This window comes from Lipotes vexillifer, unplaced genomic scaffold (genome assembly GCF_000442215.2).
Source record: "Lipotes vexillifer unplaced genomic scaffold, Lipotes_vexillifer_v1.1 scaffold776, whole genome shotgun sequence".
Classification (NCBI taxonomy): domain Eukaryota; kingdom Metazoa; phylum Chordata; class Mammalia; order Artiodactyla; family Lipotidae; genus Lipotes; species Lipotes vexillifer.
In genome coordinates, this window is record NW_006777292.1 from 2,757,942 (window position 1) to 2,777,594 (window position 19,653).

At 36.9% G+C, this 19,653-nt stretch overlaps 1 protein-coding gene across 2 annotated transcripts in view; it reads right to left on the reverse strand.

Moving 5' to 3' along the window:
* SPAST (spastin) overlaps positions 1 to 19,653 on the reverse strand; it is a 59,570-nt gene that overhangs the window by 31,684 nt on the left and 8,233 nt on the right. Inside the window, exons 2-4 of one of the 2 annotated variants that reach the window (XM_007450958.1) lie at positions 10,337 to 10,423; positions 8,261 to 8,344; positions 1,634 to 1,729 (exon numbers count right to left, since the gene is read on the reverse strand). In XM_007450958.1, the coding sequence (XP_007451020.1) occupies positions 1,634 to 1,729; positions 8,261 to 8,344; positions 10,337 to 10,423 (267 nt within the window). The remainder of the gene's footprint in view (positions 1 to 1,633; positions 1,730 to 8,260; positions 8,345 to 10,336; positions 10,424 to 19,653) is intronic. The other variant, XM_007450959.1, reaches the window with a different exon arrangement.

Consider the following 19,653-nt stretch of genomic DNA (forward strand, 5'->3'; position numbering starts at 1 on the left):
GGCGAACTGTCTCTTCCATCCCAAGAAATCCACTCACACTATTTCTTTATTGAAATCTTGTTCATTGCAGCACTATTTACAATAGCCAGGACATGGAAGCAGCCTAAATGTCCATCAACAGAGGAATGGATAAAGAAAATGTGGTAAAGTAACTAAGACCTGGCGCAGCCAAATAGATAAATAAATAATAAAATATTTTTTTAAAAAGATGTGGTACATATATAAAAGATGTGGAATATTACTCAGCCATAAGAAAGAACAAAATAATGCCAAGTGCAGCAACAAGGATGGACCTAGAGATTGTCATACTGAGTAAAGTAAGTTAGACAGAGAAGGGCAAATATCATATAATATCATTTTTATATGTGGAATCTAAAAAATGGATACAACTGAACTTATCTACAAAATAGAAATAGAGTTACAGAAGTAGAAAACAAACTTATGGTTACCAGGGGGTAACGAGGGGGGATAAATTGGGAGATTGGCATTGACATATATACACTACCATATATGAAATAGATTAACTAATAGGAATCTACTGTATAGCACAGGGAACTCTACTAGATACTCTGTAATGGCCTATACGGGAAAAGAATCTAAAAAAAGAGTGGATATATATATATATGTATAACTGATTCACTTTGCTGTACACCTGAAACTAACACAACATTGTAAATCAACTACACTCCAATAAAAATGAAAAAAGCAAACAAAAAAATCTTGAAACTTTTTTTTATCACATATGAGTAAAGAAAGCAGTTGTTTTATAGTCTATACTAAGGGTTTTCTACTACAACTCGAACAAAGTAATATTTACTTTAATAAAATTTAAGTACTGGACACAGAACGAATTCTGAAAAAGTTACCAATAAAACTAGAGAAGATGTCAGAGAACAAAACAAAACAAAAAAGCATTTAATTTTCTGTAGGAGTTGATGTGATGACCAAAGTTTATGGAAAACAAATTTAACCCATAGTAAATAATAGTATTCTAGGGGACTTCCCTGGCAGCCCAGTGGTTAAGACTCCGTGCTTCCACTGCAGTGGGGTAGGGTTTGACTCCTGGTTGGGGAACTAAGGTCCCTGCATGCCACGCGGCATGGACAAAAGAAAAAGAAAACTAGTATTCTAATGCTTCTCCTCACTATGTGAATTCAGCTTCCAACTTTTTCTAACAGGTGCTATGATAAAACATTCATGTATTATATAAATGAAAATATAGATGCATTGAAAATTGGTATATAACAAAGAAAAATTAAAATTTCTGTCTCAATAAACACTACTTCATAAAAATTTGGTACAGGTACCCATAGAAAAAAACACAAAAGCTCAAAGTAAGATAGAAACAAAAGAATATTTTAATAATTTAGGAAAACGAACCTTCATATTTTATAATTTCAAAAACTGGAGGTTGTAAAATATGCAAATATAACATGTTGAGAATGGCTATGCCCTATTTATTACATGTTTACACACCATGAATGATAGGGCTACTGTATTTTCCACACAGCCCTGTGCAAACAAAACCAATCAAATCTACCACTATAAAATCAAATCAACATTATCAGGTTAAGTAAGACTCTACTTTGCATGCAAGCTTTGTTATTTTACATGTTAGTTAACCTAAACCCACCTGACTGGAGATGTCCATTGCGGCATGTCAAGTTAGTACTGTCATTATAGACGTCCGTTTGTGACTTGGAAAACTGCAAAACTGGCTGCAGCTTCTCTATGCAACAGAGGGGGGTAAAAGAGAAAAAAATAAACAAAAAGAAAAAAAAATACATGATAAAAAATAAAATGTATATGTGAAAATGAAAAACGATTCAAGGTGTTACAAAGTTATTACATAATGAAGGGTTTGGCATTTACACAGAATTACCTTTAACAACATAATTAGTAAAAACTCAGATATTAAAATAGCAACAGAAATGAACAAGTGAATGACTATGTTCAAAATATGCATTATTCAGGTTTGGTAACCTGAGGCAATTCTATATCACTACCATCGCCAGCAAATACTTCCTGAATATCTAATATGTCCAAATCATTGTGTAGGGAGAGCAGGATAGAGATACAAAGAGAACATTAAAAAGGCTTTACAGAGGAAGTGGGCTGTGAGTTGGCTGGGATCTGTAAGGATTAAAAAACAAAAAAAAGGACATTCAGGAAAGGAGAAATGACACAGAAGGAAACTGTAAGAAGTGTCTAGGAAATGCCATATTCAGCTACATTAATGTATATCAGGCAGAAAATAAATGTAATAAAGCAGAATGGAATAAGCATGCTGCAGAACTGTGCGTACAGTACCCTACCATTTACTTAAATACACACATGAATACTTGTAATATATGCAAATTATCTCTAAAAATGACCCAGAGAAACTGGTAATACCAGCTGCCTCTGGGGATGGGAAATGAGTGGCTGGGGCATAGCATGGGATGGATGCTTTTCAAACTTAAACTTTGGAAATTTTGTGGCATGTGCATATATGGCCTATTTTTAAATTAATCAACGATTTTAAAGGATTATTTCAACCTTACTCCCACTTCAAATAACAACAACAAATCCTCTCAAGATCTAGGTCTCTACGTCTAGCACCTGAAGCCCAAGAGTGTATCAGTTTGAGCTTCCTTGCCACTCTACATCACTGCTACACTCTTCCCCCCGTCAAGTCAATCCATATTGTTAGCTGACGAACACCCTGACACTCTACCACTTACTCACTAGTACAAACTTGCTTTAGCGTCAGTTTTCCGAGGGTCTCAAGGGTTAAATAAAATAACACATGAAGTACTTGCTCTGAGCGTCATTCATAATAGGGCTCAATTTTGACCATATTTATTTTGTTGAAATACTCCAAGTTATCATTACTGATTCTTTCCTTCAGTACTAAGAAGTCGATGAATATATGCAAAAATGTAGCACATATATACTAACTCTTTTAAACTTTCATTTCTAATGTCAGACAAGCAGGCGCCATGCTTGGTTTATGGTACAACCACACATGCCTTTGGGACAGGTTAAATAGCAGCTACCCTTTTTGCACAAAGCACAAAGTACTGCACAGCTTTTGTATCCTAGAACTGGCTGATACAATATACCTTGGAGCCCTTTTTCTGTTGTTAGTTAACAGGTAGGTCATCTGATTTTTCTCAAAGATAATACTCTTCAAATCACCATATTGAGAAAGAAACCATTTGTGTTGGTAAAAGACATAAATTAGAAAGAACTGATTTGTAAATGTCTGTTTTATCAATTAAAACTCTTCAATGAAATGTAACAAAAAGCTCACATAAACATTCATTATATAGTAAAAAAATAAACAGAAATTAAATCCTTAGTTTTGATAACTAATAACTAAGAATAGTAAGTCATAGAACTTTTGTGCAGGGTTTGGATTTATATGCATGAAAACACACACACAATAGCAGCACACAGCTAACGTGAACCTGCTCCAATTCTTTTTTTTTTGTTTTTTTGAAGAAAGTAAGCTTAGTTTAATGCCTTTTTTTTTTTTTTTTTTTTTTCGCACGGGCCTCTCACTGTTGTGGCCTCTCCCGTTGCGGAGCACAGGCTCCGGATGCACAGGCTCAGCGGCCATGGCTCACGGGCCCAGCAGCTCCGCAGCATGTGGGATCCTCCCGGACCGGGGCACGAACTCGCATCCCCTGCATCGGCAGGCGGACTCTCAACCATTGCACCACCAGGGAAGCCCTAATGCTTCTTTTTAGAATGACTAAAGGTCGTGTAGATTAACGAATGATTTAAAATAAAACAAGTCACCTTGCTTCTTGATCCCCTCATGTGCAATCCCCACACAATCATCTCAGTGATCTACTTATAAGGGAAATTTTACCACATAACTTGTGTGCCTACAACCCTTTAGCAGTTTCCCATTGCCCACAGATTAGCACTCAAGCTCCTTTATATGACCTACAAGGCCCTCTATTATCTGCCTACACTTCTTATGCCTGAGCAATCCCAAATTCATGTCTGTACCAGCACCATGCTTTTCCTTGTCCCTGAGTCTATGTTCATGCTGTTAGTTCCTCATGGAATATCTTTCCACTCAACCATTAATAACTTTTATTTATCTTTTTAAATCCCCACTTTAGGTTTCTTCCAGGAAGATTTCTCAGACACCTATTTTCCCATCTCTACAAAATATTTGTGTATCTCCATCCTGCAGTGATGATGATTTATCTATTTATGTCTGCCTTCTCCACTATATCAACAAGAGCCTAAACACAGGAACATTTTATCCAATCTATCAGTAAATCTGTTTGTTCAAGTTTCAACTACAATCATAATCCAACCACTTGTTACTCCTGGTATCATCCTGGTCCAAGCCTCCATCATTTTTCTCCTAGCTTACCACAACAGTTGTCCTACTTGCTCTCCTTGGTACATAACATACGCTTGCAACATCACAACCAGGGGGATCCTTTTTAAACTGAAGTCAGATGATGTTACTCCTTTCCTAAAAAATCCTTGTAACTGCTCCCCACTTCACAGGTGGCAAAAGCTCAAATCTTCAGTGGCCTGTAAGGTCCTGCATGTTGTGATGGCCGCCCCCTCTGCCTGCCCCATTAGTTCTCTGACCTCATCTCTACTATACTCTCCTTGCTGTGGCACACTGGCCTCTTTGCTCCTCTCAAACATACCAGATGTGTTTTCTTAAGGCTTTGCATCAGCTCTTACTTCTCCCCAGACCACTCTTCTCCCAGATACCTGTAAGGCTAACTTACAGGTCATGTCAACTTCTCCAAGAGGCATATACCCTGACTATCCTATTTAAAACTAAAAACCCAGATCACCTCCCATCTACTCCTAATCCCCTATACTGTGTTTTATGTTTTCTCTTCTCCACAAATTTATCACCTTCTAAGACATGGAATAACTTATTTATTCTTTATGTTTATTGCCTACTGTCAGTATTCTCCCTGCTGGAATATAAACTCTATGACACAAGGATCCTTGTCTATATCCTAAGTGCCTAGAACATGATAACCACCCAATAAATATTTCCCGAGTTAAGAAATAAATTCAGGGCTTCCCTGGTGGCGCAGTGGTTAAGAATCTGCCTCCCAATGCAGGGGACACAGGTTCAAACCCTGGTCAGGGAAGATCATGCTGCGGAGCAACTAAGCCCGTGCGCCGCAACTACTGGCCTGTGCTCTAGAGCCTGCGAGACACAACTACTGAGCCCACGTGCCACAACTACTGAAGCCCATGCGCCTAGAGCCCATGCTCCGCAACAAGAGAAGCCACTGCAGTGAGAAGCCTGCGTGCCGCAACAAAGAGTAGCCCCTGCTTGCTGCAACTAGAGAATGCCTGCGCACAGCAACAAAGACCCAACACAGCCAAAAATAAATGAAAAAAAAAAAAAGAAAGAAGTTCAGTTTATATCCCTTAGCACCGTTCCTGGTACAGAGTAAGGACTTAATAAACGGACCTTGAATGAAGCTAAATTTTTTTTAAAAAGGGTAATTGCCAAGTATACCAGACATCAATGCCAAAATTATCTTTTTATCTACAGCAGGTTTTACACTTAAGCTTTGCTCTAAGGTTCACTATCACTAAACTGAAGATATGTAATATATATGAACTCTTCCCATCTTTATCAGAGATGCTACATCCTCTCAAACCAGCCTGTATGGGGAACTCCCAGTTATCATTCTCCATACTACTTAGATACCTATCAGGCATCCCACCTCTGAAAAGCTCCATTATTTAACCAGCACATAATATACAAATATGCTCTACTATGCACTTGTGCACACTTCTTTTTTACTGTCTTCGGTATATAACTCCCAGATATTCTGTGTTCTCAGAAGACAGGAAAATGTTGATGATGTCTTTTATTCCACCATCTCTTTTTTAAAGTAACATCTTTCATGAATGGACATATAGCACTTTTGAGGATAACAGACAACAACAACAACCAAATATTAATTCTATTAAAGCCTAGCTTCATGTTATATTATATATCTTTTTGTCCTCTCCTCTAACAACACAAATAAGAAATTACTAAGTTGCATTTAAAGACAAGTCTATAAATTGATGAGTTGCTTCTAGTGTTTTACCATATCACAATTTCAAATACTGATAAAAGATAAAAACCAACTATTATTCAATTTGAAACATGTTACAAAATGTTCCATAATCAAACTTAATCTGCATCACATACATTGATACTTTGTACATATACTGAAAAGGTGTTATAGCTAAAACACATAGAAAGGACCAATTAGAACAATTAGGTAATTATTTTACTACAACAACCCTTGATGTAATATGTAATTTTATTTGACACAGTAATAACTGTTACTTAGGAAGTAAGAAAGCAAACTGTCAGCCACAGAAGCCAGGAGAACACTGCCTTGTTAGCTATCTGAAAACAGTAAGGGTTTCTTTTTCAAAAATGTGGGGCAAAAAATTTATAAACACCATGGACCATATAGGAATGAATGAATGAGTGAATTAATAAAAACCATATGTGTATATATGTACACAAAAGCAGGGGTGGTGATTACACACCAGTAAGGAGATGAACAAAAACCAGCATTTTCGAGTGCTTACTATGGGTTAGGTTCCTTCAACAATTCATAGTCACAAACACAGTGAGATAATAATTATCTATTAGCCTCATATTACAAATGAAATAAAGAAGACTCAAATGCCAAATCACTTATCAAAAGCACACAGCAATAAATAAAGTCTGCCTGTTTACCAAGTTTCTACTATTTCTATCACATCAAGCTATGGTAGAACCACCCAAGAAGGGTGGGTTTTAGTTCCACCTTGTTTGAGGGGTAGATTTACCTTGAGAATATATTTTTAAAACCTATACCATCAAATAGAAGATGAGAAGTTTCTCTTTATAGACCTTTTACAGCTGATGAATGCAGAAAGAATGACAATTATAATGTCACTAGGCGTAAGTCATCAACTGCTGCTAACATCACAATACTGATGGATAAACACAAAACCACCTATCAAGTAGTCTTATCATTAAAAAATAAAAATTTACTTTCAATCCAATTAAGGCTCTATATCCAACTATCAATTTATAGGGAGGACAGAAGAACATACTAAAAGATAACATGGAGATGCATGGAGCGAAAGTCAGACTGCAGGAAACACTACATGGAAAAGATCTGGTTCATCAGCAAATAAATTGCAAGAAAAAGAAAAACCAGACTTGTATATTAAAAGAGATGTATAGTATGGATCTTCTTGAAATCCTGATTCAAACAGTTAAATTATTAAAAAATAGTAGGAGTTATTAAATTTTGAGATACTGACTGCACATTATATATTATACATAAATTTGGACAATGACCATTTTTTTGGCCATTACTTTTATGTTTATGTTAGTATTAAGAGAATTATTCGTTATTTTTTAGATGTGATAATGGTATTTTGGCAATTTTTTTTTTTGGCAGTCATGTCCATCATCCCATTTAATACTCACAGCTTCCCCAGAGGGAAGAATCATTACCTTCGTTTTATAATGAAATGAGTTTTCTTTTTGAAGGTTTGTTCTAGTTACAAATCAAAGTAAAAAATAAGTGATACACAGGAAAAAAGGGAGGGACGGAAAGAAGGGAAACGTTAGAAGCGACAATCTCCTCACTTTGGCAATTTTATTTTTAAAGCATCTTTATCTTTTAGAGATATGAAATACTTATAAATGCAATAAAAAGATATCGAGAAATTGTTTCAAAATAGTAATATGAAGTTGGGGAAAGTGAGCAGGGATATAAACTGTGGTTGGCAAACTTTTTCTGTAAAGAAAGAGCCAGTAGTAAATATTAAAATATTTTTAAAAGCTATATATTAAAAGGTTTTGCAGGCTGTATGATCTCTGTATCAACTACTTAATTCTCATCACTGTAGCATGAAAGCAACCAGATAATATACAAAGGAATGAGAGTAGCTTTGTGCCAACTTACAAAAACAGGCAGTGAACTGGGTTTAGTCCATAGGCTATAGTTTGCCAGTCTTAAATCAAGATCGACAATAAGTTGATAATTATCAAAGCTGAGTGATGGGTAATTAGTTCAATAAACTCTTCTGTTTTGTATATGTTAGAAATTTCCATAAGTTAAAAGAAAGCCTAGAACACATTTTCAAGTTCACTGATTTATTTCCATCTGCATTTAAAGTTTCATTAAACTTTTAAGATTTTAAATCTTAAATTTTAAGATTTTAAATACATCTCATTCCAGTTATAGAATTCATTAATTGATACCTAATAGTTGTAAACGGTCCTTGGCCATAACCAAATTAGTCATCATTTTAGCTTGAAGGCGTCTAGCTCTTTCACACTGTTCACCTGAAAGAAAAAGCAGAAAAAAAGAATTAAAATATCTACATTTACCTACTAATGCTGCTTCAAGATAAATTATCATACCAACTAATCTCATGGGGAGTCACAGTCTTTATAAAAAGACTATGAAATTAACAAAATATTTTCAAATAATATCTTAAAAAAATCAGTTACAGTTCCTTATGATGGTTTCAGACCTATTGTGGTATTTCATGGATTTTATGGGTTTTGAGACATATTTTTCCCCCTACATTTAAAACTCTTTGAAATTGGGAAGTGTTTTAAAACCTGTGCCAACCTACTAATGCTATCAGCCAGGCTGCAGTCATAACATAGTCTGTCACTTCCTCTGCATACAAAAATTTGGTCATAGATACTAATACTTCTGTTATAGCTATATCTAAATAAGATTAAGATAGCATATTCAATAAGGTTAAAATTCAAATTCTATGTGATAAGAAGAGGATGCGTCATAGTTTAATTGACATTGCTTTTTCTCTTGGTACAGTTGAAGGCATTTTTGATTCAATGAAATACTATTTTTCTTATAACCAACTCATTTTCTTCTAACTCTTCTTCTATGCATTTGGCAAAGAACAGCAAATATATTTTGTACATAATTCATAAAGTCATGCTGATAAACTCATGCAAAGTCTCCAAGACCCAATCTTCCATATTTACTTGTTCTATTCTGCTCTCTTTTATACAGGAGACCAGTAGCTAGAGAAACAGTCAAAATAAAAAGGAGAGATTACAAAAAAAGGTAAATATTGGACACATTATAGTTACTGGAGATTAGCTGATATAAGTTATAGAATCAGCCAGCCAGACAAAATATTCACTGGGTGGATTGATCCATAAGGCTAAGATTCTCAGCCCACACATTGTAATTTTTGCTTCTGAATTTATTTTAGCTATGATAAGCTAAAGTACTTTACTCATATAATAGTGGCATCCACATACCACTATTCACAGCATAGTATTTAAGAATTCAGGCTCTGAAGTCAGACTGCCTGGGTTCAAATCCTGACTCTACCACTTCCTGCCTATGAGACCTCACGCAAGTTACTTAATTTCTTTGCACTTAAGGTTTTTCATCTGAAAAATAAGGATAACGGTAGCAGCTTTAGAGTGTAGGGTTGTGGTGAAATTAAAAGAGATAATACGTATGAAGCACATACAATGATGCTTGGGCACATAGTATGTGTGCAAGAAACGTTGCCTACATATTTAAAGGTAATATTAGACTCTGATTTTTTATTTGGCTGCGTTGGGTCTTTGTTGCTGCACACAGGCTTTCTCTAGTTGCAGTGCGCTGGCTTCTCATTGCGATGGCTTCTCTTGTTGTGGAGCATGGGCTTCAGTAGTTGTGGCACGCAGGCTCAGTAGTTGTGGCTCGTGGGCTCTAGAGTGCAGGCTCACTAGTTGTGGCACACAGGCTTAGTTGCTCCATGGCATGTGGGATCTTCCTGGACCAGGGATTGAACCTGTGTCCCCTGCATTGCCAGGTGGATTCTTAACCACTGTGCCACCAGGGAAGTCCTTAGACTCTAATTTTTAATTTGATGTGACAGGAAAGTAAAGATGAGAAATAATTGTTTTGGTTTTAAAAAGCCATGTGTAAATCAAAGTCAGACATTACAGCTCATATTTTAACATGCAGTCAAGCATTACCCACAGTGTAAAAGGGAGTCTGTGAAATAACCACTCCTTCCCTGCCTCAACAATGAGGAAAGGATGAGGTTTCAAAAACAGGTTTAAAAATAGGGTTAACATATCATGAACAGCAGTTCCAAGGAGGACACAAGTAATACAATAATCAAGTTTGAGCATATCTGGTTACCACTTCATTTTTAGCATAGGTAATAAAGCATTAACTTTAACAAGAACATTTAAAAATCTGTTAAATACCTTTATTAAGATAAACGGATCTGAAATCAGGACAATCATGTGAACACAATTTAGGATGCTACTAAACAAACGTAAATATAACCTTACCTTGTCCTGTAACTACGACAGCTATTCCTTTTTCCAGTTCTTCAATACCTTTCTTATACCATTCCACAGCTTGCTCCTTTTGTCCTACTTTAAAATAGAAATAATTATTTGTATAAATCACAAGTATACCCTAAGAATACACTAAACATTTTCCAAAGCATGCTCTTATTAGGAGACACATGAAAAAAAGAGTTGTGATCAAACAAGTCTGAAAACTGTTACTCTGTGACTTCTTAGGACTTTAGCATCTTAATGTATATGTGGCTCTGCAAGAGGGAGATACAGACGTCAACGTTTCTCAAAATTTTAGAGCTGTGATTCTTTGTTTATCATCTCATGGTATTGATGCTTATAACCACTGAAATGTTGTATTAGAGAAATAAATATTCAAGATTTGATTTTAAATAAATGGTTTTTAAAATATATACTGTTAGGAAAAAAAATACGATTTCAATAATAGTGAGGAAAAAAGCACTGTTTAATCTAACTGTAGTCAAATATGATGTAATATGTTCACGGGTGCTCCTTTCAGAGTTAGCTTTTATTTAATAAATGACTGCACCATGAGAACTGGTATATGAGATTACAAGTGTGGCCATTAAGTAACACATTTCTATTTTCTTTGAAACATGACAACATTTATCCTTGATCCAAAATTAATCTTCAAAAGGACTTAAAAATTCAGCATAATCAAAATATGTGTAGGATACTTCTTTAAAGTGTTAACAATTATATGCAAATTTCATTGTTTTTAAAAATTAGTTTCTTAGTCCTTAGAATCTGCAAAGCCTCATAAGTGGCTAATACAGAGATACAGTAAAGCAAAGGTGGAAATCATGCATAAGAACTGTTTTTCATTTTTCCCTACTCATGTCCCTATTTAATCAAACAGAAATTCCCATGCCATTCTTTAATTTGAAATTTCAAAATCAATAAAATATCATGACTCTCTTGATAACACAGAATAGATGAAGTCTTATTATAAACACCACACAACAACTAAGAAATACTGTCCCCTTATGAGTGTGTACCTCCTACCTACCTTCCTCCACCCCCAAAATAAATTACTAACTAGATTTAGCCCCTTGGACAGGGTAATTTCTTACTTATTACCCATATAAAATGCCATTAGTATTTTACACAGTGTCTGATCCAGAGTAAGTGCTCAATAAGTACTTAATAATGACACATGAAGAAATTATTAAGAATCTGTTGTAAGTCAATTCAAACTATTTGGATGCTTACCTTCTAGTTTTTTATGAAGAAAATATCTGTTTACATGTATTTTTGGTTTTTTAATTTAAAAAAAGGGGTAAATTACAGAAAACAGTAAAATAGCATTTGCATTCTGTGTGGTGGGAATATTGGTAACAATATCGTATTTACTTAAAAATTTTAAAAATGAACTGCAACTTAACAGATACAACAGAAGTTCCTTTTTTGTGCCTCTTCCCATTCTCATGCTCCTTTCCTTCCCAGAAACCACTATCATGAATTGAGTGTCTACCTTACTTGTATATATTTTTCTATTGTTCCTACTTTATTTATATCATTTTATTTTTTAAATTTACATTGCTTTTTAGATCTATATTGCTATACAGAGATTAGTTCATTCGTTTCGACTCTGTATAGTATCCTATACCATCCTACAATTTATTCAACTATCTCCTATTAAAAGATATGTAGGTTGTTTCCAGTTTTTCAATATTTCAAATAGTTGCAATAAACATTCTTGTACCTGTCCCCCTATGTACATGTGCCAGTTTCTCTTGAGTATATGCTTAAGAAGTAGAATTAATGAGTCATAGTTCATCACATATTCTCCATTTACCAGAAATCAACAAAATGCTTTTTGAGAGTGCTTGTGCCAATTTATACTCCTAACAGCAGTGTATGACAGTTCTCACTGGCAACATCTGAACAAAATCTTTTAAGGCGTTTTACCACATTACAGGGAGGCAAGTGAAATGACTGATTACAAATAAAATCACATGCTCAATAATTACTCTACTACCTAACATTCGTTGGTAACAGGAAGTTGATTTACTGCATTATTTGAATCTCGTTAAGTCAGTGTGACAGTAGAAAATGCATAGATATTTCTTACCTAAAAGTACAAGACCACCAGAGAAAGGATAGACATATAAATCAATGGAACAGAGGGACTTTCCTGGTGGTCCAGTGGTAAAGATTCTGCCTTCCAATGCAGGAGACGTGGGTTTGATCCCTGGTTAGGGAACTAAGATCCCACATGCTGCAGGGCAACTAAGCCTGCACGCCACAACTACTGAGCTCACGCACCTCAACAAGAAAGCCCGCGTGCCACAAACTACAGAGCCCACATGCCCTGGAGTCCATGTGCCACAACTAGAGAGAGAAAAAAACCCACACGCCACAACTAGAGAGAAGTCTGAGCGCCACAATGAAAGATCCCACATGCCTCAATGAAGATCCTGCATGCCACAACTAAGACCCGACGTCACCAAAAACAAAAAAGAAAGAAAATTTTAAAAAAATATCAGGGCTTCCCTGGTGGTGCAGTGGTTGGGAGTCCTCCTGCCGATGCAGGGGACATGGGTTCGTGCCCCGGTCTGGGAACATCCCACATGCCGCAGAGCAGCTGGGCCTGTGGGCCGTGGCTGCTGGTCCTGCGCGTCTGGGGCCTGTGCTCCACAGCAGGAGAGGCCACAGCAGTGAGAGGCCCGCATACCGCAAAAAAAAAAAAAAAAAATCAATGGAACAGAAGTCCAGAAATAGACCCCCACATATATCATTGATTTGACTTAGACAAAGATGACAAGGTAATTCAATGGAGAAAGAATAGCTTTTTCAAAAAATGACACTGGAATAACGGACACCCATACACAAAAAAACTTCATGTGACATACAAAAATTAACTTGAAATGGATCACAGACCTAAATGTAAAACCTAAAAATATAAAATTTACAGAAGAAAACATAGACAAAATTCTTTGTGATCTTGGCTTAGGCAGACACTTCTTAGGACATAAAAATCACAAACCTTAAGAGGAAAAAAGTGGGACTTCCCTGGTGGTGCAGTGGTTAAGAATCCACCTGCTAATGCAGGGGACAGGGGTTCGAGCCCTGGTCTGGGAAGATGCCACATGCCACGGAGCAACCAAGCCCGTGCACCACAACTACGGAGCCCGCACTCCAGAGCCTGTGAGCCACAACTACTGAGCCTGTGAGCCACAACTACTGACGTCCACCCGCCTAGAACCCGTGCTCCGCAACAAGAGAAGGCACCGCAATGAGAAGCCCATGCACCACATCAAAGAGTAGCCCCCGCTCACTGCAACTAGTGAAAGCCTGCACGCAGCAACAAAGACCCAACACAGCCAAAAATAAATAAATAAATAAATTTTTAAAAAAGAGGAAAAAATTGATAAGCCAGACTTCATAAAAATTAAAAGTTCCTGCTTTTCAAAAGATGGATCTGACAATGTAAACACAGGCCACAGATTGACTGGGAGAGAATATTTGCAAAACAATATGTCTAATAAACGTCTTGTAAGCAGAATATATAGAGAACTCTTACAATGATTTTTTTTTAAAGTCATTTAAAAATAGTGTGCAAAAGATCAAAACATACACTTTACCAAAGAAGAGACATACATGGCAAATAAACACAAGAAAAGATGTTCAACATCATTAGCTGTTAGGGAACTACAAATTAAAACTCCAAGATTTTAATTTTGAATGGAAAAAAGTTACAAGTCACATTTGCAGGTATGACTACAAAATGATACAGCCATTTTGGAAGAGTTTGGTAGTTCCTCATGACATTAACATATACTTACCACATGACCCAGCCCTTCTTCTATGTATTTAACCTAAGAAATAAAAACATCAAAGACCTGTACATGTATGTTTACCAGCTTTATTCATAAGAGCTAAAAACTGGAAACAACCCAGATGTCCATCATTTAGTGAACATATTAACAAATTGTGATACAACCATACACAGACTACTACTCAGCAATAAAAAGAACAAAATACTGATACATGTAGGAACATAGATGAATCTCAAAAACATGCTAAGTGAAAAAAGCCAGACACAAAAGGCTACACACTATATAATGCCATTTACATGACATTCAGTGAAGACAAAACTAGAGGGATGAATCAGATTAGGGATTGCCAGAGGCTAAGGGGGAGGCAAAGGGACGGACTACAAAGAGGCACAAGGGAGATTTTGGGGTGATAAAACATTCAATATATTGAGTGTGGTGATGGTTTACACAGCTCTTTGTCATAACTCACTGAACTATAGATCCCTAAATAGGGTAAACTTTAGGTAAATTATACCTCAATAAATCTGATTTTTTAAAAGTGCAATACTCCAACATTTATGTATAAGAACATTTGTTGTGACTTGAATTATAATACCAGAACTAAAATTTTGATTACAAGAGTAAGATTAGAAGAGAAAAACTAGAAAAATATTTTTAAAACATCTGTTTGAAGGGATCAGAGAATTTTCAAAACAGTATGAAAATTACTAAAATTTGGAAGGAGGGGACATTTCACACCCATTAGGATGGCTGTTTTAAAAAATTACCAAAATATGGAAAAGAGAAGAGCCAACAGAGGTGAGCCTATGACTTGGGGCACTTTTCTGCTTGAAACAATTGTCAATTCTGAATGCAAATGTGACCAAGAAACTAAGCAGAGCTTTCAGCAGACTCATGGGACTAAGGTGACAAAAAATGAATTCCAGGGCATGCCAAGGAGAATAAGTGGCAATGATTCCAAGATTTTGGTTGGGACCCTGCCTCACTGAAGAGTTATGAACTAGGCCAGCTTGTACAAGGGCTGACACCCACACTCAAATCACTTCAGTCCCCTAAATTAGGGGAAACTACAAGCCCATAAGCTCCTGCGTGATCATCCTTCTGATTAAATTTTTTTTTTAACTTTTGGCCATGCCATGCAGCTTGTGGGATCTTAGTTCCCCGACCAGGGATTGAACCCAGGCCCTGGCAGTGAGAGCGCCAAGTCCTGACACTGGACAGTCAGGGAATTCCCCCTTTTGACTAAATTATGGCAGAAAAATCAAACCTTACAATGGCGTCCAGCACACAAAAGGCCTTCATGATACTTGAACAGTTCTTAGTTTCCCCTACACATTTCACTCTTTCCTATATGGGCACAAACAACATTCAAACTCAACCAACCAGACTACATCAAATCAAGAGAAGAGTGGGATGGCAGAAACTTACAATGGTTGTAGTGGTAGTTGAAATTAATAGCCAATAATGTGAACTACAAGTGAACTACATAATCTAGGACCAACAACAGCCCAAGAGCCAAATAGAGTCAGCTGCCTGTTTTTGTATATAAAGCTTTACTGGATCACACCCCCTATATGAGAGTGTTGAATAGTTTTGAAAGAGCACTTGAAATAATTATTAAATATATACACTAATATGTATAAAATAGATAACTAATAAGAACCTGCTGCATAAACAAATAAATAAAATAAAATTCAAAATTCCAAAAAAAAGAGAAATATTTATTAAATGGTTCAACAAAAAACCAGGAGAATGCAAAAATGGGCAAAGGACTTGAATAGACATTTTTCCAAAGAAGATATGCAAATGGCCAATAAGCACATGAAAAGATGCTTGATACCATAAGTCATTAGTGAAATGCAAAGCAAAACTATGATGCAATACCACTTCACATTAATTAGGATGGCCATTATTTAAAAAGACAGAGACTTCCCTGGCGGTCCAGTGGTTAAGACTCCACACTTCCAATGCAGGGGCCTTGGGTTCGATCCCTGGTTGGGGAACTAGGATCCCACATGCCGCATGGTGTGGCCAAAAGATGAAAAAATAAAATAAAGTAAAAATAAATAAATAAAAATAAAACAAGCAAACCTTGAAACTAACAAACGTGAAGAAATTAGAAACCCTTGTGCACTGGTGCTGGGAATGTAAAAATGCAAAGCTGGGGAATTCCCTGGTGGTGCAGTGGTTAAGAATCCACCTGTCAATGCAGGCGACACGGGTTTGAGCCCTGGTCCGGGAAGATCCCACATGCCGCAGAGCAACTATGCCCTTGAGCCACAACCACTGAGCCTGCGCTCTAGAGCCTGTGAGCCACAACTACTGAAGCCCGTGTGCCTAGAGCCCGTGCTCCGCAACAAGAGAAGCCACCTCAATGAGAAGCCCGCATACCGCAACAAAGAGTAGCCCCCGCTCACCACAAGTAGAGAAAGCCTGCTCGCGGTAATGAAGACCCAACGCAGCCAAAGATTTAAAAAAATAATTAATTTTTTAAAATATGCTTAAAAAATGCAAAGCTGCTGTGGAAAGCAGTTTGGCAGTCACTCAAAAAATTAAACATAATAATTACCTTATGATCCAGCAATTCTATTCCTAGGTGGATACTCAAAAGTATTGAAAAGGAACTCAGAGACTTGTATACCAATGTTTATAGTAGCATTATTAACAAAAGATGGAAACAACCCAAATATCCATCAACAGATGAAGGGATAAACAAAATGTGGTATATACATACAACGGAATATTATTCAGCCTCAAAAAGGAATGAAATCTGTTATATGCTACAAGGCTGATAAACATTGAAATGCTAAGTGAAATGTCAGACACAAAAAGACAGATATTGTATGACTCCACTTATATGAGGTACCCAGAATATGCAAATTCATAGAGACAGAAAGCAGAACAGAGGTTATCAGAGACTGGGAGGAAGGGAGTATGGAGAAGAGGAAATGGGGAGTTATTGTTTAATGGATGCAGAATTGCTGTTTGGGATGATGAAAAGCTCTAGAAATGGATAGTGGTGATGGTTACACAGTACTGTGAATGTATTTAATGCCAATGATTTGCATACTTTAATTGACTAAAATGGCAAATTTTGTTATCTATCTTTTACTACAATAAAAAAAAATGACTAAATGACCCATTATAGGCAGTTTGCTGCTCCCTGGTATACAGCAATGAAAATGAACAATTACTGCCACAAGTAACTTCAAGGATTAATCTGACAAGCATAATGTTGAGCAAAAGGAGCCATACATAAAAAGAACACATACTGTATGATTTCACTGATAAAGCTCAAGATCAGGCAAAGGTGATTTATGGTGTAAGAAGTTAGGAATTGAAGATACCTTTGTGAAGGGAAGGGAAAGGTAGTGAGCAGAAGGGAGGATGAGAAAGGCAGGCTTCTGGAGTAATACTCTATTTCTTGACCTGGTGGCGTTTCAAACTGCTGTGCTCAGTTTAATAATTCATTAAGCAACACACTAACTGTGCACTTTATATATGCTTTAATAAAAGTGTACTTAAAAACTGAAAAAATTAGAGGAGGAAGATTAAATATATTGAAACGGAAAGTGAGTTCCCATACATTAAGTGAAAAAGGTTACAGATCAGTTTCTATGTAACATGGTTCTTTTCCTCTAATGAATATTTATGTTTATGTAACTAGACAAAATCAGGAAACTTATCAGTAATCATCTCCCTAAGGATAAGATTACAGAAGATTTTCACTTTCTATATTTGTGCATTATTTTAGAGTTGTGTTACTGTACAAGCAACAAAAATACTGATGTTATCCATCTTTAAATAAAGATAATAGTGGAGGCACTTCCCTGGTGGTCCAGTGGTTAAGAATCCGCCTTCCAGTGCAGGGGACACAGGTTCAATCCCTGGTCAGGGAACTAAAATCCCACATGCCGCAGGGCAACTAAGCCCGCACGCGCAACTACTGAGACCATGCATCACAACTAGAGAAGCCTGCAAGCCACAACAAAGAGCCCATGCGTGAAACAAAAGATCTCACAATGAAGACCCCGTGTGCTGCAGCTAAGACCCAACACAGCCAAATTAATTAACTAATTAATTTTTTTGAAAAGTAAATCTACATTCTGTTTAAAAAAAAAAGAATAGCAGACTAATTTGTGAATCATCAACTGAATCTTTTCACTCACATGTTAGTGGTACCCAGATTGCCACAAGAAGGGTCAAAACATGAGTAGTTTGGGTAGCAAGGGAGGATGTCAGTTTGCAAGTATGTGAGTTAGAAGACAGAGATTTAAGTCTTTCTCCATCATTTAATAGCTGTATGACTTTGGCAAAGTCTGGCAATCTCTCTGAGTTTTAGTCTCCTTACCTAAAAACAAGATGACATTTCTTTTACCTCATGAGTTGTGGCAAAGATCAAATGAAATAGGGCATGGGATAATACTTTAATAAAGAGATATGTAAAAAATTACCTTTATCATACTTAGTAAATTTGTTAATAAATATAAATCCTTCTACTCCAGAACTGTATGCACTGTTGTATTTTAGCTCATAAAGCCCACCGCTTTTAACTTATCTATTTAGCCCTTCTTAAGCATCATTCTACAAACAATTCCAGGGAGTAAGTACATCCATTTTCCTACACAATTTTTTTTTTTTTTTTTTGCGGTATGTGGGCCTCTCACTGTTGTGGCCTCTCCCATTGTGGAGCACAGGCTCCGGATGCACAGGCTCAGCGGCCATGGCTCACGGGCCCAGCCGCTCCACGGCATGTGGGATCTTCCCAGACCGGGGCACGAACCCGTATCCCCTGCATCGGCAGGCGGACTCTCAACCACTGCGCCACCAGGGAAGCCCCCTACACAATTTTTTGCTAGCAACTTGCAAGTGTCACATTAGCGGAGTAACAGGTATCTCTAGAAATCTTACAGTAGATTTTAATGTGTGCTAATCCACAATAAACCAGAGACCATGAAGCATCAGACTAACAGCCCCCTGATTAATTCTCTCATAGTTCACTATCACAGAAAGGATCCTTTCTACTCTGTTTTAATTCAGCAAAAAAAAAGGCCATATTTGCTTTCATGTTCAACCATCAAGGTTTATTTCTGAAGTTAAGATTTATTTTTTCCCATTTAATTGGAAAGGTTTTGAATCCCATGTAAAGGAATCATTACAGTTTTGGACATTTTCTTTAAACCTTAAGAATTTCAATCAATTTGTCTTCTTTAAGTCTTTTTTTAATTTGCTATGGATGGTAGGTAATTTTAATTTTCTTCTGTGCATTTTTGGTATTTTCCAATTCTCTATCAAGAACTTGCATTCAGGGCTTCCCTGGTGGCGCAGTGGTTGAGAGTCCGCCTGCTGATGCAGGGGACATGGGTTCGTGCCCCGGGCCAGGAAGATCCCACGTGCCGCGGAGTGGCTGGGCCCGTGAGCCATGGCCGCTGAGCCTGCGCGTCCGGAGCCTGTGCTCCGCAACGGGAGAGGCAACAACAGTGAGAGGCCCGCGTACCGCAA